The sequence below is a fragment of the Ceratotherium simum genome, chromosome 34 (assembly GCF_057802395.1).
Source record: "Ceratotherium simum simum isolate JZ-2026a chromosome 34, ASM5780239v1, whole genome shotgun sequence".
NCBI lineage: Eukaryota > Metazoa > Chordata > Mammalia > Perissodactyla > Rhinocerotidae > Ceratotherium > Ceratotherium simum.
This window is the reverse complement of record NC_141933.1, coordinates 10,543,892-10,564,274: the sequence shown is the minus strand read 5'-3', so window position 1 is coordinate 10,564,274 and position 20,383 is coordinate 10,543,892. Positions and strand designations below refer to the sequence as shown.

Below are 20,383 nucleotides of genomic sequence, written 5' to 3'. Positions count from 1 at the left end.
CATCTAGGACAAGACAGCATGAGTCGGTCCCCACGCTGGGCACTCTGAAGAGACTGAGGGGAGACTTTTAGGGGCGGTATCAGCCACATGCCACACGTGAATAGGAACAAACAGACTGGCTCCACAGAGGATGCAGAGGGGTGACAGTTGGAGAAGGAGTAACAACAGAGATCCAGCAGGCAGACAGAGGCTCAGGCAGCAGGGCCAGCAGGTCGGTGCGGCCAGGGGGAGCTCAGGGCACAGATGGGCCATGGGGCACTCACCAGAACCACTTCGGAGGTGCGGGAGGTGAAGACTTCATGGGTCCAGGTCTGGCCAGGCTCAGGGGAGCGGTCCCCCTTGCGGTGCAGCTTCAGGCCCACGGTGTGGTGCCCCATGGTGTTCAGCAGCTGGGTCACCTCGCCTGACTGCAGGTTGTCAAAGTAGATGGTGGCACCCACAATCTGGTCCCCTGAGCAGGGAGGATCAAGAAGCGGGTAAGACCCCCAGGGTCTCAGGAAAACAACACACAACTGCTTGGTGCTGACTTGTATCCAGTGCATGTCATGACCACCCTGCGAGGCAGGTTGGGTAATACCCATTGTATAGATGAGGAAACTGAGGCTGAGAGAGGCCAACTAATTTGCCCAAAGCAGCAGAGCTCGTGAGTGGTGGCGTCAGAACTGAGGACTATGTCTCCACCATCCCCCATGGCCATCTCTCCCAAGGACCCTGAGCGAGGGACACAGAGCAGGCAGGGGAGGGCAGGGTGTGTCCTGACCATCCTGACACTGCGGGACTGGGCCCTCCACAGCCACTTGCCCACTGCTGCCTGCCCCCTGCCCTTCCCTCCCGCCACCCGCACCCACCACAACTCAGCACCCAGCCCGCACCCTGAGTGACTCACCCTCCTTGACCACCCCAGTGCGGGCCGCAGGGGAGTTCTGCATCACCTCCTGCACAAAGACGCCGTCGTCCCTCTGGGCGATGGTCAGCCCGTGGGAGCCGCTGCCCTGCCAGTTGGGCAGCAGCAGCTCCCGGGTCGTCTCCTCCTCCTTTTCCATCTGGGATGAGGGAAGGAAATGGAGCTCAGGACCGTGGGGGCGCGAGGGCACAAGGGGATGAGAAAGCCAGGGATCTTTGGTGCCATGAACTCTCGGGGAGTGGAGCATTGTCTCTAAGCTGTCCACTTGCTCTCAAGGCACAGCGGAGAATATGGAAAGTGGACAGTGGATGCAACCAGCCTTGGAGGAAACCAGCCCTTCATCCCTTCCACCCAGGGCCCTGCCTCCTGATGCCACAGGGGGTCTCCACCGTCCCCATCCCATCACCTCCACCTCTCTCCTCCCCCACCCCACCCCCCGACTGACCTTCTGCAGGACTCAATTCAGGAGCCAATGCCTTGCCAGGAGCCCGCCCCTCCTTCCTCTCTTCTCCTCAGTCTTTCTCCTCGGGAATCTGTCACACAGCCTAGGGGAAAGTTCACAATGATGCTCGCTCTCAACAATCGGCTTGCTCAGAACCCCGACCGGCTGCCACACCAGGGATGGCTGGATGTCCTGTTCCCCAGGCCAGATCCAAACCTCGACCCCTACTACTGTTATCAATTCCATCCACACATGACTCTCCAGCATGGGGTGGCAGAAAGGGGGTTTAGAGGAGGCCAGACTCATACTCAAATCCTGGTTCCACATCCTCCCAGCTGGGTGACCCTGGCTAAGTCACTTAACGTCTCTGAACCTCCATTTCCTCATCGTGAAAATGGAGATGATAAAGGATTTCCGTGAGGACTGAAGAAGAGAGACAGAGCATGTGTGGAAAGCTCTGGCGCACAGGAGCCTCACAACACACACATTCTCATCAGGTTCTTTATAACAGCTTCAAGATGGAGAGGTTACTGTCCCCATTTTACAGATGGAGAGACTGAGATTCAGAGAAGCCAATTTGCCTGGGGTCCACAATAAGGGAGCAACTATGCTCGGGCTCTGAGCCTGTAACTCTTTCCCCTACACCGTATCAGAGGACGGACACTGCTCAGAGTGTCTCCCACACTGGGGGTAACTGGCAGGCCTGAGAGCAGGGATAGTGGTGCCCTCCCTTCCCCAGTGACAAGCAGTGACTCTGGGTCACCCTGTCTAACCCAGTCCTCAGGACCGGGGGACCCTCGCCAGCTAGGAGCTCCAGGAGCCCTGCCACAGGCAGCAGCTAAACAAAGGAGGCACAGCCCCTCCAGGCACCAGCCCAAGCCCGAGAGGCAGGAGTACAGCTGAGCTGCCTGAGGGACGTGATGAGTCAGGGCCCATCTGGCTGCCCACGCTGGGCCCTGAGCCAGGCCCCCATAGGTGCGGGCGCTTGGGAGCAAAGATGCCCTCCAGCCACAGGATGAGCTGTCAGCTGCAGAGGCGCCCCGGGAAGACATCAAGGCAGGACTCTGGACACAGCCACAGCCTACAGCCACCCACACAAAATGGCGGCAGCAGCGTCATCCAGGAGCACGTCTGTGAAACCGTGCGGGGGAGGCCATAAATCATGGAGAACTTCGCCCAAAGCCCCACCCTACAGCTGTTTACATCCACAAATAAGTCAACCAATCAATAAACACACGCATCCCGAGCACCTCCCGTACATCCAGCATTGTACTGGACCCTTCAGAGCAAACCAGCAAGGGACAGTCGCAGCTCAGCCCAGCCCTGAATTCTACGTTGCATTCAATTGTCACCTAACTGCTTCATGCACCCGCTAAACATTTATTGAATGCACTCTATGTGCCAGATGTGGAGATTTAAAGGACTTTGTTCCTGTCCCGGATATAAATTACGAGCAAGGTGCTCTGGGCGTGACCAATTTAGCCTCAGAATGTTCCAGAAGGCTAAATGGGGTCTTTTTTTTTTTTTTTTTAAAGATTTTATTTATTCATTTTTTTCCCCCCAAAGCCCCAGTAGATAGTTGTATGTCATAGGTTCACATCCTTCTAGTTGCTGTACGTGGGACTCGGCCTCGCGTTGGACGGAGAAGTGGTGCCTCGGGGCGCTCCCGGGATCCGAACCCGGGCCGCCAGCATCAGAGCGCGCGCACTTAACCGCTAAGCCACGGAGCCGGCCCTAAATGGGGGTCTTGAAAGTGCTAGAGTTTGCCTCTGAGGATGGGACTGTGTCTCTTGGAAATTCATGGGCATTTAGCAGTTCCAATGTCAGGCAGCTAACAACACAAGTAAAGACAGCCACATAGACCCCCAGTCCGCCCACCACCTGAACTCACACATTTGGTATTTACATTGTGCCTCCTCCACAGGTGCTGTTAGGAGGCAGCAGAGCCGCTGATGGGTGAGCGCCCTGTTGGCACAGGTGTGTGCCAGGGAAAACGCCTCCTCCCTTCCCGGCAGGCAGGGGAGCCGCTACAGGAAGTCACAGTGACCCTTCCCAACGTGAAACAGCAAAGCTGGAACTTAAATGGGACCTTCCCCCAGCGCCCAGCACCGAGAAGCCAGCCCTGCAGACAAGGAGCCAGGCAAGGCAGAGAAGGAAAAAGGCTTCCAGCCCAATGGCTTCTCTGATCTCTGAAACCACCGGTTGCCCTGGCACCCTCTTCCTCCTTGAGCAGGGCCCCATTTCTCAGCCCCGCATCCTGGTGCTGAGCCAGCTCACCCTCGCCCACATCTCGGCCCCACCCTCCCTCCTTCCCCAATGAGTCACCGAAGCTGCAACAGCTCCAGACATGCAAAGGGTCACGCCTAAAACTGATCCACAAAGTGCTTCATGGGCCAGATCCCCGGGGGCCAGAGGGGCTGGGGCTCCAGTGGGGACAGGCAGTCGGCTTCCCTGCCAGCTCCTCAGGGCGAAGCCCCAGGCCAGGAGTCCCCGGAAGCACAGTGTGGAGGATCAGGAGGGACCTGTTGCATGCCTCGACCCAGGCACCTAACGAGGAGGGGAGAAGACCATGCTGAGAGGAGAAGCATCCACAGTCCACGAGAAGAGGAGCCGTTGGACCCGAGGCTGCAGGTTGGTCCTAGCAGGGCACCCGCTGGCTTCCCGGCCAGGTGGGGCTGCCAACCACCCAGCCTGCTCTGGCTCGGGCCTCCCCGCCTGGCACAGCCAGAAAAGACTCCCCTCCTCTCTGACCTGATCTGGGCCATTCAGGTGGCTGACATGGGGGTGCTGATGGGGGAATTTGAGGCCACAGTGGCAAAGGCCTGTTTTCTGCATTTGGATCCCAGCTCTCAGTCTCTCCCATCCCTGGAGCCTGTACCAAGCCCACATGGTCCGTCTTCTCCTCCCACACAAGTCAGGTGAAGCCAGGCTTCCCAGGGCCTGAAGGCTCTGCCCCGCTGCTACCCAAAGCAGGGTCTTTGGAGCTTTGGGGAACTCTCCCCATTCAGCCAAGGGTCATAAGCCTTTGGAGCTAGAAGAAACCTTAGAGCCATGCCGTCCAACATGGTAGCCACATATGGCCATTTACATTTAAATTAATTAAATTAAAATTTTAGTTCACTGGTTGCAGTAACCACGTGTCAAGAGCTTAACAGGAGCCGGCTCCGTGGCTTAGCAGTTAAAGTGCGCGCGCTCCGCTGCTGGCGGCCTGGGGTTTGGATCCCGGGCGCGTACCGACGCACTGCTTCTCCGGCCATGCTGAGGCTGCGTCCCACACACAGCAACTAGAAGGATGTGCAGCTATGACATACAACTATCTACTGGGGCTTGGGGGGGAAAAATAAATAAATAAAGTTAAAAAAAAAAAAAAAAAAAGAGCTTAACAGCCACACACGGCTCCTCTATTACGCAGCCCAGATATAGAACATTTCCACCATTGCAGAAAGTTCTATGGGAAGCACTGCCTGTTATTTACAGATGGGGAAAGTGAGGTCCAGAGAGGTGAGAGTGGGAGGGTGTTGGGGACCCCGACCCAGGTATGCTAGCTACCCGCCCCATGGTCCACCTGACCCTGGTTCACAGTATCCTTCATAATGGGAAGGGCTAGAGTGGAGACCCTCGAAGGCAGAAGGCTTCTTAGAGGGCAGAAAAGGAGTGAGACGGGTGAGGCCACTCCAGCTGCAAGGCTGAGAGGATGCACATCTGAGTCTGCAGGGACAGAGTGTAAGTCAAGCCAGAAGCAGCAAGAGAAGAACGAGCCTGTCCTGTCAATTCAAAACCACAAGAGGATGCGCCCTCCAACCACAAAGAGGAGGCACCCATGCCGCTTGTGTGGACTGGGGGCAACACCCAGACAGATCCAAGAAGCCAACTCCCTGCCCTGGGCAGACGCTCTCTGCCAGGTGTGACCTCCAGAGGAGCATCCTTCCACCCACTTCCCCCAGGGAATACAGCCCCTTCCTCCCAAGAGCCAGTATGAAGTCAGCCGGGGAGGGGGTTCAGCCTAATTGCTGCAGCAGCCAGACAGCCTTGCGGCCAGCATCAGTGTCAAGATGACAGGAACTGATACACACACCCTGAGCCTCACTGCCTCCAGGCACCAAACCTGAAGACAAGATATGTCAGAGGGGCACAAGTTTGAGCACACATCCAGCAGAGGTGGGACACAGGAGGTGACACTCCGAGAGAAGCATTTCCACCCATGGTAGGGAAGACACCGACAGCAAAGAACCTTCCACGCAGCACAGCGGCACATGCACGAGCGCACCAACCCACCATATACCCAGGCCAGGGAGAAGCAGCTCCCATGTCCAGAAGAATGAAATGACTCACCCCCACAGCTAGGGAGCTCTAGACATGCATGAGGGAAGCCCCAGACATGCATAACCAGGATGAGGGGTTGGGATATTCAAAGAAAAGAAAGACACACCCAGAAGGGCGATCTACTCGTATAAACACTCGCCAGGCAGCAAAGAGGAAGAGAAAGTTCCACGTTGAAAGAAAAGCCTCAACAGGTTGAGAGAAAGAACTTTGCAGATCTCCTATTGTGTGTCAGGTTCTGCGCTGTGGTTCCATGCCTGGGGTCTCATTCGATCCCCAAACAACCCTACGTGATTAAGAATTAATATCCTTATTTTAGAGATGCAAAAACAGGCCCCCACAGGTAAGATGACTTGCCCAAGTTTGACTCCAAGGCCAACAGTCTTTACCCAGGTAGAGGGACAAGGGCACAAATAAATACACACAGGATGAGAAACCACAGAGAAAGATGCACAAGAGAGATACACAGAAGAGAGAGACCTATACTGGAGGGCGGTGGAGTGAGAGCCAGAGAGACACACCCACAGGAAGATGGAGAGGCCTCCAAGCACATCTAGAAGGAGACCAACATGGCGGGAGAAGGACGCTTCGGAGAGAGGGACATAAACACATAGAAAGGGCGGCGCTGAGATTCAGATAGGGACCTGGAGACCCAGGGAGCCGAAGGAGGCTCACTCAGGGAGCAATGATACCCACCAAGGGCCACAAGCACAGAAGGGAGGGAAAGTGGCCACCAGCCTCCCTTGCCGATACACCAGCCTCGTCCTGGCCCAGATTGGGGACAGCAAACCCAGAATGGGCAGAGTCCCAGGCATCCCAGAGCCCAGGATCTGAGCAGCCTTTTGGTTCTGGGGCTCATCAACGATGTATCCCCAGGAGTCAGAACTCCTGAGCTGCACAATGGGCCGGCCCTGTGGCTTGGTGGTTAAGTGCGCGCGCTGCGATGCTGGTGGCCCGGGTTTGGATCCCGGGTGCGCATCGAGGCACCACTTCTCCGTTCATCCTGAGGCCGAGTCCCACATACAGCAACTAGAAGGATGTGCAGCTACGACACACAACTATCCACTGGGGCTTTGGGGGGAAAAATAAAATAAATAAAATCTTTAAAAAAAAAAAAAAAAAAAAAAGAAATCCTGAGCTGCACAGATCCTGGCTCACCTATAGACTCTGTTGGGCCCCAGCAGGGGAAGGCCAAGAGAATCAACCCCTTCTGGGGCTTGGGGGGCACCAGACCCACTCTAGAGACAGGCACCAGCAGGGCAAGGCAAATATTTCCACTCATTGGGGAATGGGGACAGCCATGCAGGCAGACCCTCGTCTCAGAGGAACAAGGAGAAACACAGGGGCGGCATCTCTTCCGGGGCCAAAGCCCAAATGGACCTTCACGTATGCAGCTGCCAGCCCCCTACCTGGAAAACAACACGCCCTATTCTAACTGGAGTAGAACTTGGAAGCAATCTTAAGAATCTAAGCTGGCATCAAGAACTTTATACTCAGCTGATTCTGGGCAGTACACCCCAAGGGGACACTTTCAGCTTAAATGCGACGTGTGTTGGGTGTGGAATTAACAGGGAGAATTAAATATACGTGTTGCAAGACACAGGTGACATGAGCACTGGAGAGACATTCAGAGAAAGACACACAAGGAAGCACACACCGAATGCACACGGAGACGCTCGTCAGCCCCACTGCCCACTTCACAGCCCAGAGCAGGCCCACAGCCCCTGCCTTCACTAACTCACAACCCATGCCTGTCAGAGCAGCCCCAGGCCCTGCCCATCATGGAGGAGAGTCTGCCTCCCTCTACCTGCGTGCACCTGCCTAGCTTACTCCCTTGCTACTGAACCGCTGGCCTAGCCCACAACCTCCAGCAGGAGGAAGTTTTTCCAGCCTCATCACTCCAGCCCTCTCCTCCCCGTCAGCCCCTTCTCCCAGCCCCCACCATCATGCTGTAGTTTTCTGCACCTCAACTTTCAGGGCAGCCCCACCAGCACCCCAGCCAGCCAGCTGCTTTCTAGGCTCCTCCCTGACACCTTTCTCCACCCCTCTTGCCTGGCCATGCACGGCTTCCTCCCACTTCTCCAGCGAGCTCGGAAGCCCCAGAGCTTCAAGCTCTCACTTCCAGCGGGGAGGGAGAGTCCCTCTTCCTCCCCTGACCAAGAGCGACTCTCCCTTCCCCTGATCACAGGGGACTGGGGGCAGCACTACATTCTGCAGTAGGAAGTCCCACACCTGCCCCTTACCTACGACCGCTGGGATTAACACACCAACTCTGAGGGTGGCACCCTCCACGGGGAGCGGGGTGAAGAAGGACACTGTCTCACCCTGGGGGTAGATTACAGCTTGGGAGCCGCCCGCCGCTGACCACGGCCGAGCTCTCCGCCCAGCGGTCAGGCCACGCTAGTGCAGGGGCGCGGGGCCAGGCGCTCGGCGGGGCTGCCAAAGAGCCGCCCCCCAGGCCAGCCAGGACACGAAGCTGGGATCAGCTCCAGGCACTTCCCCTTCCCCTAGAACCTCCGCTCCGGTCCCCGGGGACAGGGCAGGATGCCCCTCCCTGACCGCCGTGCGCAGCGCCTCCTCGGGCCATGCTCAGTGGGGCCTCGCTCCCAGGGCTGTCCTCACCCTCCCGCAGGCCTCTAAACACAAACTCCAGGGCCCGGAACCTGTCCAGAATGGAGAAACTTACTTCAGTCCTTACCTACAGCCCCTGCAGCCCCCATGAAACCTTCACCACCAGGACAGGGTCCCACTGCTGTCCCCTGCACTATAAGCCCCACACACAAGCAGAAGTAACACATCCTGGCCCACTGCAATGCCAGGACCACCATGCACAGCCAGAGGGACCCCCTCTCACAGGTAATAACACACACCTGGCTGCTGGGACACTAGCGGTCACAGGGACTCAACGCCACAGTGAAACGGGGACCCCTGGACCCAAGACCTCCAGCCACAATAGCCCAGCCTGGTGGGAACTGAGGCCAGCAGGGAGGAAGGGGGCATCATCAAAATTTGTGCACACACATTCCTGCTGAGCCCCGCTGCGGCCCCCCACACTTCCTCGGCATGCCCAGGGTTGCTCAGGAAGGCCTGGGAGCCCAGCAGGACAATCAGAGCCCAGAGAAATGCCAGCTTCCAGGAGCCTGGATGAAACCCATGGGGGACAAAGAGCAGAAGGTCCTAGACACTCGCCACCGCCACCACCGCCCAACTCAAACAGCACATTCTAAACCCTCTTGAGCCGCCACCTCCCTTCCTCATGTGCACATGCACGCGGTCAGCCCAGCTCCAGGGACAGAAACTTGGGGGCATCTGGGAGTGGTAGCAGGGGGAGAGCCAGCAGGGGGAGAGTTCCCACCAGGAGTCAGACTAGCTCTCCTGGTCTGCCTCTCTGTCCCCAGGCGGTTCCCAAGTTGGAAGGTGATGACCACATCCCAGAGCCCCACACACCCCTCCACCCCCACAGCTTTGCCCCAACCCCTCCAACCAGCTCCTCAGGCTCTGGGTGGTGTGCTCTGCTAGGGCCAGGCAGCCAACTCCAAGCTGAGCCAAAGAATCCAGCCTGGCAGTGTCCGGACACCTCCACCGAGGGCCTCCCTGAGACTGAGGTGACCCCAGGGACCCCCAGCCCATTCCCTGCCCTTGACCGAAGCTGGCCTTCTTCCTCCACAAGTCTCTCACAGTTCACGCTCTCGCGTCCCCCCCATGAGCCCTGGACCTGTAGCCTCACCCCCTGAACCAAGTCCTCAGCTCTGTGGGGTCAGCTCTTCAAGGAGCTGCCCAGAGGAGGACCCCTGAATCGCTGCTGTGGGCCTCCTTATCAGCAGCACTAAGTCCCGCATGACTTCTGTAGCTGCCTGTGTGGCCTTGTTCCCTGAGCAATGTACCTGCGTATAACCTCTTAAAGACAAGGCTTTACAGAGGGGCTCAGACACCCTCCAATCCCCGTCTCCAACCCCCCTAGACCCTGCATCCTCTCTAGCCCAGCTCTTACAGTCTCTGATCCTCTCCCACCTCATCCCACAGCTCACAGCACAGAGCAAGGAGGTACCCCTAAGCCTGGGGTTCCCTTCTACTCCCCACTCAGCAGGCTCTGCCTACCATGTGCTAGCCCAGCCCATCATCCCTGCAGGCCGAGGAGGAAGCTTCCCCATTCAGCATCAGAAAGGAAGTGAGTGCCACTCCCTGCCTCAGGGATTTCCCTCTTGGGGGACAGGGGGAGAGAGAGGGAATCAAAGCAGAATCTGCACCCCTAATTTAGACCCAGCACAGCTGTGGAGGCCCTGAAACGCCTTCCATGGCACCTTCAATCTCTCCCTCCTTCCCCCCCCCTCCCCCGCCTTCACCAATCACTATAGCCCCCACGGATCACCGTGGCCCACAAAAATCAACCCCACCCCAGTCATGTGCTAGGCTGTGTGAGGAAGGGCATGAGGTCCCTGCGATCAGAGGCTGGATTCTAGCAGAGGGAACTGTTTCAGAACCAATTATTGGGAGCCCAGTGCTGTGCTGGGGACACAGAGGTAAATATCTGGGTCCCTTTTCCTCCGGAGACTCCAGGTCACTCTCTTAAGGACCCTACTGCCATGGGAGGATTCCATCCTGCCTTCCCACAAATCCACTCCACAGAGCAGGGCACTCAAGAGCGACTGCAGGCTCCCTGGGGGCATTTCATCACCACCTCTCAGCAGCCACACCCTGTGAAAGGCGTGAGCACACACTAGCACACAATTCTCGGTGGCCACATTGTGCAGAGGTGCCAGAGCAGTCTCCCACCTGGTGCTTGGACCGGCTAAAGCTGTGAGATACCCCATCTGTACACTCCGTTCCCCTCCCATGCAAGGGGCACAGCCAGCCCCGCTCAGACCCCACATGTCCCCTCGAGGTCGGCTGCGCCTCCACATCCCCGGCCCTGGCAATGCAGGGGGCGCCCAGCCAAGCCAGGGGCGAGCCAGGCTCTCACACACTGCACACCCTCTCCCTGCATGGGAAAGCCTTACATAACACAGTTCTCTGAACACACCCTAAGCACACTGCCTTTCCAATTCCTCGGCAGGACCTCGCCCCCCGGCCCTCTCTCCGGGAGCGCACAGCTTTGGAGGGTCCCAGAGAGGACAGCTAAGCCCTCCTCCTACGCCGAGCACTGCTCCAGCCCCCACCTCCCACACGCAGCCCCTTCCCCCACCTCCCTTTTGCCCCTCACCACTCCTCCCCGAGTTCTGGTTTGAATTAGTCACCGGCTCCAACCACCACATTCCTCAGGCTGCTGGCGCCAAGCCAGGCGCTGGGGCGGGGCCCTCCCACCCGGACGGGTTTGGGAGTGGGGTAGGGGAGAGAGCGCCGCCTCTAAAGGGGAAGGGGCGGTCCCGAGGGCTGGGCCGCTGCACAGCCCCCTCCCCGCCCACCCCAGTGCAGGAATCTCCCTAATTATGTCCCCCACCCCCAATCCCACCCGCCCCGCAGAGAGGCGCGCTGCAAACTTCCAGGCTCCGCAGACCTAGAGGAAGAAGGGAGTTTTCTGGAGCAGGGAACACGGAGGGGCAAGACTAGGGCGGGGCAGCTGGAGGGGGGCCGAGGGGGGCCGCCAGGAACCAGAAAGGGAGAGGCTGGTAGTACAGAACTGGGTGGGGCCGGGAGGACTTGGGACGCGAAGTTCGGGGCGGAGGTTTCGGCAGTGGGGAGGGACAGCGGAGGGGGCGCGAGGCGCGGGGGTGCAGGGGCACCGGGAGGGGCCGAGGGGCCGCGGCCGCGATCTCGGAAACTTCTCCAGTAAACATGGAATAGGAACAGAGCAGTGCGCTGAGCCACCGCCCCATGGAGAAGGAGGGGGTGGGACAGGGGCCGCCAGGCCAGGAACGGGGCGCCCCGCCGTGCAGTAGGGCCAACAATCAGCCCTCGAGAGAAATATGGACTGGAGCAAAGCACGCTTCGGAGCGATTTTCCAACTTTGCCCAACTTGCGCCCCAACTCCGGAGGCACAGCTCTGCTCCCAGGGCTCGACGTGTCGCCACCCCGCGCGGCCCCGAGCTGCCTAGCTTGCTCCAAACTGTTCAAATCCTCACAGTGACACCCACCCAAAGCGCCTCGTCCAAGCCCTGCAACCCACCTCCCCTCTCCTGTGCTCGGCGTCCTGTTCCCCGATCGCGCCACGGTGCGCCCGGAGCCCCTACCTGCGCGCTCAGCCCCAGGGCACAGCCATAGCCCGCACGGGGCCCGAGGTCGCGGTGCTGCGGCTGCTGCAAGCGGCGAGCCCCGCTCGGGGCGGGTCCGGCAGGGCGGGCGGTGCAGTCCCTGCGGCGGAGCTGCTCCGAGTGGCCGGGCCCCCGCGCGCGGAGGCGGCTCTTGTAACTCCGGCTCGGGCGGGCGGGTCTGCCCCGAGCTGTGGGGAGAGGGCGGGGCCGGGCGGGGCCGGAGGAGGGCTGGGACGAGCGAGCAAGGCCGACCCTGGAGGGCCCCGGGAGCGGGCTGCTGGGGGGGGAGGGCCCAGGGGGGCGCGGGGACCAGGAGACCGCCGCACGGGCCAAGTGCTGCCTTCCCCTGCCCCCTTCCACTGCCCCCTGCCCTAGCCCGGGTCCGGATCTATCCCCTACGTATGCAGTGTGTAGTTTCGTCGGCAAGAAACTCCTCGAAGCTCCCCGAGGCTCATCGTCACGACTGAAACCGAGAATCAGCCCATTTTGCAGGAAGGACCAAGTGGTTCTGAAAGCGGCTGGGGGGCTTGGGTGATTCAGCCGCGACCTCCAGCCTGACGCAGACCTTTGAGTTTTTCTCTCAACACGGGCAACTACACTTCAAATCCTAGGCCCAGTCTCCTCACTTGGTTCCCAAGCTCCTTGCAGCCGAGCCCATTTCTCGCCTTCCCTCCTTCTGGGGCCCCCTTGGCCCCTTGCTCCACGGAACCAGCCTGGAGACGCTCGCCCCACCTCCCAGAGTCAGGGTCTCCAGCGCCCCAAGAACCATGGTGCTGCTCCGGCTGCTGCAGCAACACAGCAGCCAGGCCTGCAACCCTTGGGGGAGCAGACCGGGCTGCTCGCCTCCCTCACCAGACTCCCTGAGGGAAGCCGGGGCTCCCGGTTTTCCGATACCTCCCCATTTCTTCTCAGATCCCCTGTCCGAGCCGCTCCCTCACCTCCCCACTTGCAGGACGCTGTTTCCAAATTTATAGCCATTTCCCACAGCTAGTTCTAACTACTTGGAGATTTTATTAAATGCTTAATGATGGGGTTCGGGGACCTTCTGGCTGCACACCCCCATTCTCTTCTGCCTCATGAATCGTCTTATCCTCCCTCCTTGGTGGCCACCCACTGCCCACATCAAGCCAGTTTTCCTTCCCTCCCAAATGCTGGGGAAGGGAGACCCTCAGCCCCAGGGAAGTGAGAAGACCCAGCTCCAGGCAGGAGGGCCCCCCTCGCTGCAAGATCATGAGTGGGCTGGGGCTGAGACCAGCAGCCCTGTCCTCTGAAATGGCAAACATGTTTACAGGCTAAAAATACCCAGCAGCCAACTCTGCTGCCAGCCCTGGGGGCTGTGTCCCAGGTCCAGTTACGCTGCGAACAGGGTACAGGCCGTGGGGGAGGGAAGAGATAGCAAAAGGAGCCACAGACATGCAGACACTCATACAAGGGACACAGAAAGGTGGAGACACATGTGTAGACATTCAGACAGGCATAGACATGCAAAGACACAGAGACAAAGCAGAGACTTGGGCACCAGCATTCTCTCTCTCTCTCACACGTGCATACACACACACATACATACACACACACACACACACACACAAGTACCCAGATAGGGACTCAAACCCCCAGCAGAGGCCGTGCCACCACACATATCACAAGCAGACAGTCACAGACCCAGGCTTTCTGAAGAATTCCCCCCTGCTTCCAATTTGTTCTGCATCTCTTTCCTAGCACCTACCTTATTTTTAAAGGAAAAAAATCGGAACTCTTCAACTTTGAGATGCATTTAAAAAATAAAAACCAAGAGCTAATTATTTCCTTTACCAACAGCTTTTTAAATTTTATTTCCTTTTAAATCACATTTATTCAGCTTTTTAAACATGGACCAAGAATACAGATCAACGAAATGGCCTGTAATCCTACAAGTCAGATAATCCCTGTTGACATTCTTTAAGTAAAATCAATACCTCGAAATGGTGAAGAATGTAAACAATACAGAAAGGCAGAAAAATAAACAGTATATGTCTTCTCTTCCCCTGCCCAGTCCCTCTCCCCAAAATTACCTCTATTAACAGTTTACCAAAGGATTTTTAACGTTGTGAAATGAATTATTTGATTCCTTGAAAGTGCAAGTTTTCCTTGTGCATATTAAAATGGGAGTTGATTTACATCTAGGTTTTCAGAAAGAGCTATGATGTGACACAAGCGGCAAGACATAGGTATCTGCAAAAGGGGCTATGGGACTTTGGAGAGAGGGGCTGGAGCAGGAAAAAAAGAGCATGGAGGGTGTGGGTGTTGTGTCCTCATCTCAGTGTGTCCGTCAGCCCCCCAGAAAGAGCAGAGGCTAGTGTCCTGGGCTTGGAGCCAACTTATCTGCTTCTTTGTTTGTTCTGGCCACCCTCTTGGTCAACAGGGAAGGAGGCGGGGAGAGGCTGGCTGGTTTTTGCAGCGGCCGCAGAGCAGGGATTACCGTCCGGGTACTTCATTCAGGGGTAGGAGTGTCAAGATACCTGGTGGGGTGGTCCTGGGGACTGGCTTCTGATCCATTCCAGGCTAGGAGGGTAGAGAAGGGGTAAGCTGACCCTGCCACCTAAAAAACCATGATCGTGCTGCTGGAACCAGAGCTGTGGGTTCCTAGGTCAGCCTCCTCAGCCCAGGGGAAGGGAATGTTTTCATGGTGTAATTGGAGACACACACTTCTAGAAATTCCTGTCAACCCTTCTCCTTCTGCCTGCTGCTGTGGCCCCCCACCCTTCACTCTCCAAAGCTCTCTTAATGGTGATCGTGTCTGACACTTGCAGCAGGGACTTGCGTGGGTTAGCTCCTTTAATCTTCACGCGCTCTGGGAGGAAATGCTCTCAGAGAGGGTTAGTGATTTACCTAAAGTCACACAACCCTCGGAAGCAGAAGTCAAAGCTCCCACTAGCATCGAAGCTCCACAAGGGCGGGGATTTTTTGTTCTCTGCAGTATGCCTCGTGCCTAGAGCAGGGGCTGGCACATAGCATCACTCAAGAACATTTTGTGGAATGAGTGAATGAATGAACTACAGGTATAACTGGCCCCAAAGCCCTTGTTCTTTTCATGACAGCATCCTGCACCCTACACTTCCCATGGGGGGAAGTCAGAGCTTCCCCTGGCTCTCAGCCCCCAAGGAGCCATGCCCCCAGGTGGAGGTCTCTCATACAGCTGCACAAACATTCAGTGTGTCTGACATTAGGCTGGGGGCTTGCGGCGGTGGTGGTGGTGGCGCAGGTAACAGAGAACCTGACAAGATGGAATCCCTGCCCTCGAGGAGCTCGCTCCAGAGGGAAAGGTACTTTGATCCCCCTTACCTTGTACTCTGAGTTCCTTGCAGGTCCTATGCTTTGGGAAAATTGGACATTATCTTTTCTACCAGGTCTTTTACACGGCTACTTCACCCCACACACACAGATAGACACACAGTATTTCTTAGTTATAAGGAGTCCCCTCCATGCCAACGTTGCAAAGAAAACCTCCATTTTCTCCAAGATTTCAGACTCCTCTGTCAAAATAAGGGCTACCAGGGATCAGGGTGGAGGACGTCAGCCCTCCCGCTGGCACTGCACACCCTTCCGAGGCGTCCCACACCACGGTGCTCCAGGCAGAGTGAGATGAGCTCTAGGACTCGTCATCACTAGGATACCCCAGCTTCCCCAGAAGTGCTGCTCCCTCCCTGGGGGTTCCCTGATCTGTACCCTGTTGTAGCGTGTGTGTGAGGAACCTTGGGCTCTTCTGTCGCCAGGCAACGTGCCTCTGTTTTGTTTCTATTATGCCTGTTTCCATAGCAACCACAAAGGGGCGCTCTGTGGGCAGGCCCCTTGCCAGGGGATTCCCCTTCCCCTCCCTTCTCTGAAATCAGCGTACTACAGGGAAGAAAAGACACGCCGACAGCTCAAAGAGTAATCATGGCTTTTAAACCCCCATCCCAGAACGGAAGTGAAGCGTGCAGTGAAGTATTGGCAGTCTCTTCGAAAGCAGACTTTTCCCCCCACGAGGGCCCTTTGGCATGTCAGCCTTAGAAGCATTGAAATCACTGATGACTGTTAGCCCTTCTTTGGGCCGTCTGGGATCTCCCAGACCCCACCTCCACACCGTACACACACCAGCCCAGGTATTAGCATCCCCGCCAAATGGCAGGCCCTTGTCTGTTCACTTTCATTGCTTCCTAATCTGCCCTCTTCCCCAGTGGAAAAGCAAACCTAATGGGTGATTCTGGGATCCAAACGTTATTTCCTTAGCATTCTCAAACCTCAAACTCTTCACCCAAACTCAAAATATGAAGCTGAGTAAAATCATCCTCCTCCACCTCACTCCAAATCCCAGCCTGTATTTAAACCTCAGGCTTCAAATAAGGAGTTCCTGAATTACTCAGATCAGACAGCCGTGGTACCGGAAACCCTCCCATTACGCTCAGTCCTAACTGAAATCTTCAGGCCCGACCAGAACCCAAGGTAAAGCTGATTGGAGAACAAGAGATGAGATGCAGGGCTCTGAGTACAGACCCTGGGAGGAAGGAAGGCAAAAAAAGACTGGCCAGGCAAGAGGAAGAGAACGGAAGTGAGCAGGGAGAGCGGGGCAGGTGGACACACCGGGCACGGGTGGATTCCAAGCAGCAGTGAGAGATGGCTTAGAGGCCGGTGAGTAGTGGGCATGGGATGCTACAGGAGCAGGAAGCTAATAGGAAATGTGGCCCAAACACGACTGAATGAGGCTGTGAAGGAAGGAGGGAGGGAGAGAGAGAGAAAAGAAGAGCTCAGAACTGAGCTGTGGACTGGGCGGGCTGAGTTGTAAACAGGAGCCGAGGGAGGGAGCTGGAATGAACGGAGCAGCCAACGCCCCAGCCAGCTCCCCTCCCCAGCAGGGAGCGGGGAGCACAGAGGGAAGGGCTGGGGAGAGAGGAGCGATGGCCTCCTCTCCCCTTGTTTGGAATCTGCCTTTCTCCTGTCTTTTCCAACTTCCTCTGCCTTTCCCCCAGTTCTTGGGAAAAGAGAGAGGAGCCCGGGTTTCCCTCCCTCCTCAGCTTACACTTCCCAAGTCCAGTTTAAGGAGATCAAGCTGAGCAGGGAAGGAAAGGCCTAGGCTGCCCAGAGCCTGAGTCACCACATAGTTGAGGTTCCTGTCACTCGAAGTCCCGCCTCTGCTACACCCTGTGCCCTCTGCCAGCCCCAGGACTTGGATCACTAGGGCTGACCCTGCCCCAGGGCTTGCTCCACTTCTCTGCTTCTTACCCCAGTCAGGGCCGCCATACTCTGGCTGCCACAGCCTTCAACACCCTCTCTCCCGCCTCCAAAACCTAGTGTGCTTTGTCCACCACACTTACCCCTCAGCTTTTGAGAGAAGAGCCCTCCTGCTCCTCTTAGGAGCAAAAGTGATTCAGTGAGTGGCTGCAAGAACTGTGGAAAGACTAGCAGGCACCCTTGATAAGTCACTTCCCCTCTCTGGGCTCCCATTTCCTTATGGGTAAAATAAAGGGACTGCTTGATGTGGTCTCCCTGGCGATCCCTGCAAGAAGCACATTCTGCGAGTCTGAGTCAAAGAGATGGAGAGTTGCTGTTGAGGAGGGTGAGATAAAAGCAGTGTGTTTGCTGACCCCTGTCCTAATAGGAGTGGATGGGTAGGGCACTGGCACTGCCACCATAGGGCAGCCAACACCCTAGGCAACTTGGTGACTCAGGTCCCACAGAAAGGCAGACTGGCAGGAAAGCACCCCGTGGCTTCCCTGTGAGTCAGGGGAAATGAGGATCTCCCTGAGAATGACTGACCAGGGTCCCGCTATGACCAACTCTCCCTCGCGCCTAGAAAACTTCCCGTCCCAGTGCAGCCCCCACTTCCTTTGATGGCCACCCTAACCTCATCATACTGCCTCCCCGGCCTGCTCAGCTGCTTCCATCCCTCCTACCTGCCCTTGGCAACTGCTCTTCCCTCAGCCTTCAACTCCATAGCCCTCCCCACCCTCCAACCACGCCCTCTGCCCTGCGTGTCCCCTCGTTTACCCCTTGGCTCTGCCCATCCTCACTATCCACCCTTATCCTGGCAGAGCCAGCCAGATGATTGCAAAAGGGCTGAGCCAGCGGGAGAGGCCCTCACATGACAGCTGTTCCTGCTGCGGAGGGGAGGGGGCAGCTGGAAGTAGAGGGAGGCACATTCCATGGGAGATCCGATCAGAAATAGCCCCAAACCCTGACTGACCATTCAGTCCCTGCTCTGCCCATTTTGTAAACAAGATAAGGTCAACAGGCTCCCTTTGGAATCCTGAGGAAATCAGGAAAACAAAGAGGGGCAGGGGCTACAAGAATGAAAAGAGCCCAGGCACATCTAGAGGTCCAGGGTCACCAAGGACATCTTTGCCATTGAACCAGTCCCACCTGCCCAAGGAATTCTCCTCCTTAGGAAAGACTCAAGTGACTGAAGAGCTACTCTCCAGCAGGCACCATGATCCTCCACTCCACCCATCCCTTGGGTGCTAAGGCACCGGAACACCCCAGGAATTCCACTGGAGTAAAACGACAGCCTCCCTCGGGAGCCATGCCAGGCTGATCAGGGCAAACAGACAGGAGCAGGTGGCATAGTTTCTCTAACCTTTCAGAAGCGCCAGTATTTTAGCTCCACAGCATTAGGGGAAGAAGAGAGATGAGGGTGGGTACCCCAGAATTACATTCAGACCTACGGAGGACCAAAGCAAGTGGGAGAAGTTACACTGCCCTGTAGGTACCGCTGGTGGGGTGGGCCAGGGATGCCACAGCCACCCAGGAAAACCCATCTGATGTGTGGAGGGAAAGTTCTGGGTTCTAAGGACAAAGAGTGCCGGTCGCCATGGAAACCACAGTATTAATTTCAGAAATGACTGGGCGGAGCCTCCAAAGCACTTCATTCCCCTCCCTTCAACATTCTAGACCCTTCCCCCACCTTTCAAAAGGGGAAGTGGCACATTTGGGGCATGTGGGCAGCTGGTGGGATAGGTCTGAGCCGGTGTGAGCAGCAGCTGTCCAGCTCCAGCTCGAAGCAGGACATGAAAATACAGAAGACAATCCAGGTCCTTCTTGGAAGAACTTTAAAGCTTTTCACTTTTTAATAAGTGACTTAAGCAGAAGTGCCAACAAAGCTAAAGTAAATAGTTCCTTATAACCAGTATCTACCGGTTTATCTACAAGCTAAACCAAGTCTCGGCTGTTCCCATTCACATTGCAGGCTCTGTAAGGATTTTATCTGCAGTCAAATGCACCTCTGAGCCACAACCCCCTCTCCAGTTTCTCAACCTCCCTTTCTGGATGCTCTGCGATTTTGCCCTGTAAGTGGATAAAAGAGCCTCCTCCTTCCCCCATCCTCCTGCAGTTCTCCAAGCCCATGCCCTGTTCTGAGCCCCCAACACACTCACAGCATCCCCCCTTCCTTTCCACCCTGAGACCCCCGCCCCTGCATCGTGGGTCGGGGGATGCCAGCTCTAGGTGGTGCACGGGTGGCACGAGTCTCTACACATACTACACACACACACACCCGTCTCAGCCCCTGTCTCAGCTCTCACTGGCTCTCTCGCTGGCTGCCCCTGGTGAGCCAGGAGCAGGCCCGCCCAGCACCGGGAGAAGCAGGGAAAGGCCGAGCTCTGCAAGCCGCTCGGGATCAGGGAGGGCACAAGTCCCCAGCCTGCGGCAGTGGGGTGACTCAGGCCTCCCCCGGGCAGGGCGGGGACCCAACCAACTCCAGATGTACTTCTCCTCTTTCCCGCCCCACATCTGCCACTAGAAAACTCCCTGTGAACCTCTTTCTTGGGTTCCCCAGCAGGGAAGAGGCCCTCCCATCCCACCCCGCTCAGGCGGCCAACAGGAGCCTTCTTGAGGCCACAATCCCTCCCCTCGGGCCTCCCACCCCACCTCCGGCTTGTGGGTACTGGCCCTCCCCCAAGTGCAGGCCTGGCCTCATCCAACGACCTGGCCACCCTCCTCTGCATCAAACCGCCAGAGCTAGAGGCACAGGAGGCAGGACGTGTGGATGAGTCACTCTTCCTGCAGTCTCAGAGGGAGGCGCGGAGGCGGGGTCCCAGCCCCTCCCCAGGCCAGACCCGCCCAGTCCACATGGGCTGCCAGGCCTGCTGCTGCCCAAGCTCTGCCCACCCAGCAGAACTTCCACCTATTTCACAGTTGGGCCCCACTCCTGGGCCTCTGAGTCCTGCCCCCTCAAACCTACTTGCACAATTTGGTCTCTCCTGCCTACATCTTCAACAACTGGGAAGGTTAAGGATACCAGGAAGGTGGTGAAGATTACACAAGCAAAGGAGCAGATGGTGTGCTGGGAAATGGAATTTGGGAGGGGAGTCTGACAGGTTTGGTGAGGACCCAGCAACTAGCTCAGGGCGCACCCCAGCCAGCACGGAGCACTTTTAGATCCCATCCAAGAAACCAGGCTGCTCAGAAGTAAGACAGGTAGCAAGTTTGGATCCAACTCAGGATGAGCTGCCAGGCAGCAAACTCTGAGCAAGAACCAACCCATCATCACTCAGTTGGATTCCAAACCACAACTCTCCT

The 20,383-nt window shown here is 57.1% G+C and overlaps 1 protein-coding gene across 3 annotated transcripts in view; it reads right to left on the bottom strand.

The window, feature by feature from the left end:
- The window catches only part of AHNAK (AHNAK nucleoprotein), a 30,794-nt gene extending 18,828 nt beyond the window's left edge, over window positions 1–11,966 (bottom strand). Inside the window, exons 1-4 of one of the 3 annotated variants that reach the window (XM_087422784.1) lie at window positions 11,834–11,966; window positions 1,350–1,449; window positions 887–1,043; window positions 264–451 (exon numbers count right to left, since the gene is read on the bottom strand). In XM_087422784.1, the coding sequence (XP_087278910.1) occupies window positions 264–451; window positions 887–1,043 (345 nt within the window). In that variant the 5' untranslated portion in view covers window positions 1,350–1,449; window positions 11,834–11,966. Of the gene's footprint in view, window positions 1–263; window positions 452–886; window positions 1,044–1,349; window positions 1,450–10,866; window positions 10,940–11,769; window positions 11,787–11,833 lie in introns of those variants that run through there. The other 2 variants (XM_087422786.1, XM_087422785.1) reach the window with 2 other exon arrangements.
- Window positions 11,967–20,383: the final 8,417 nt, after the last annotated feature.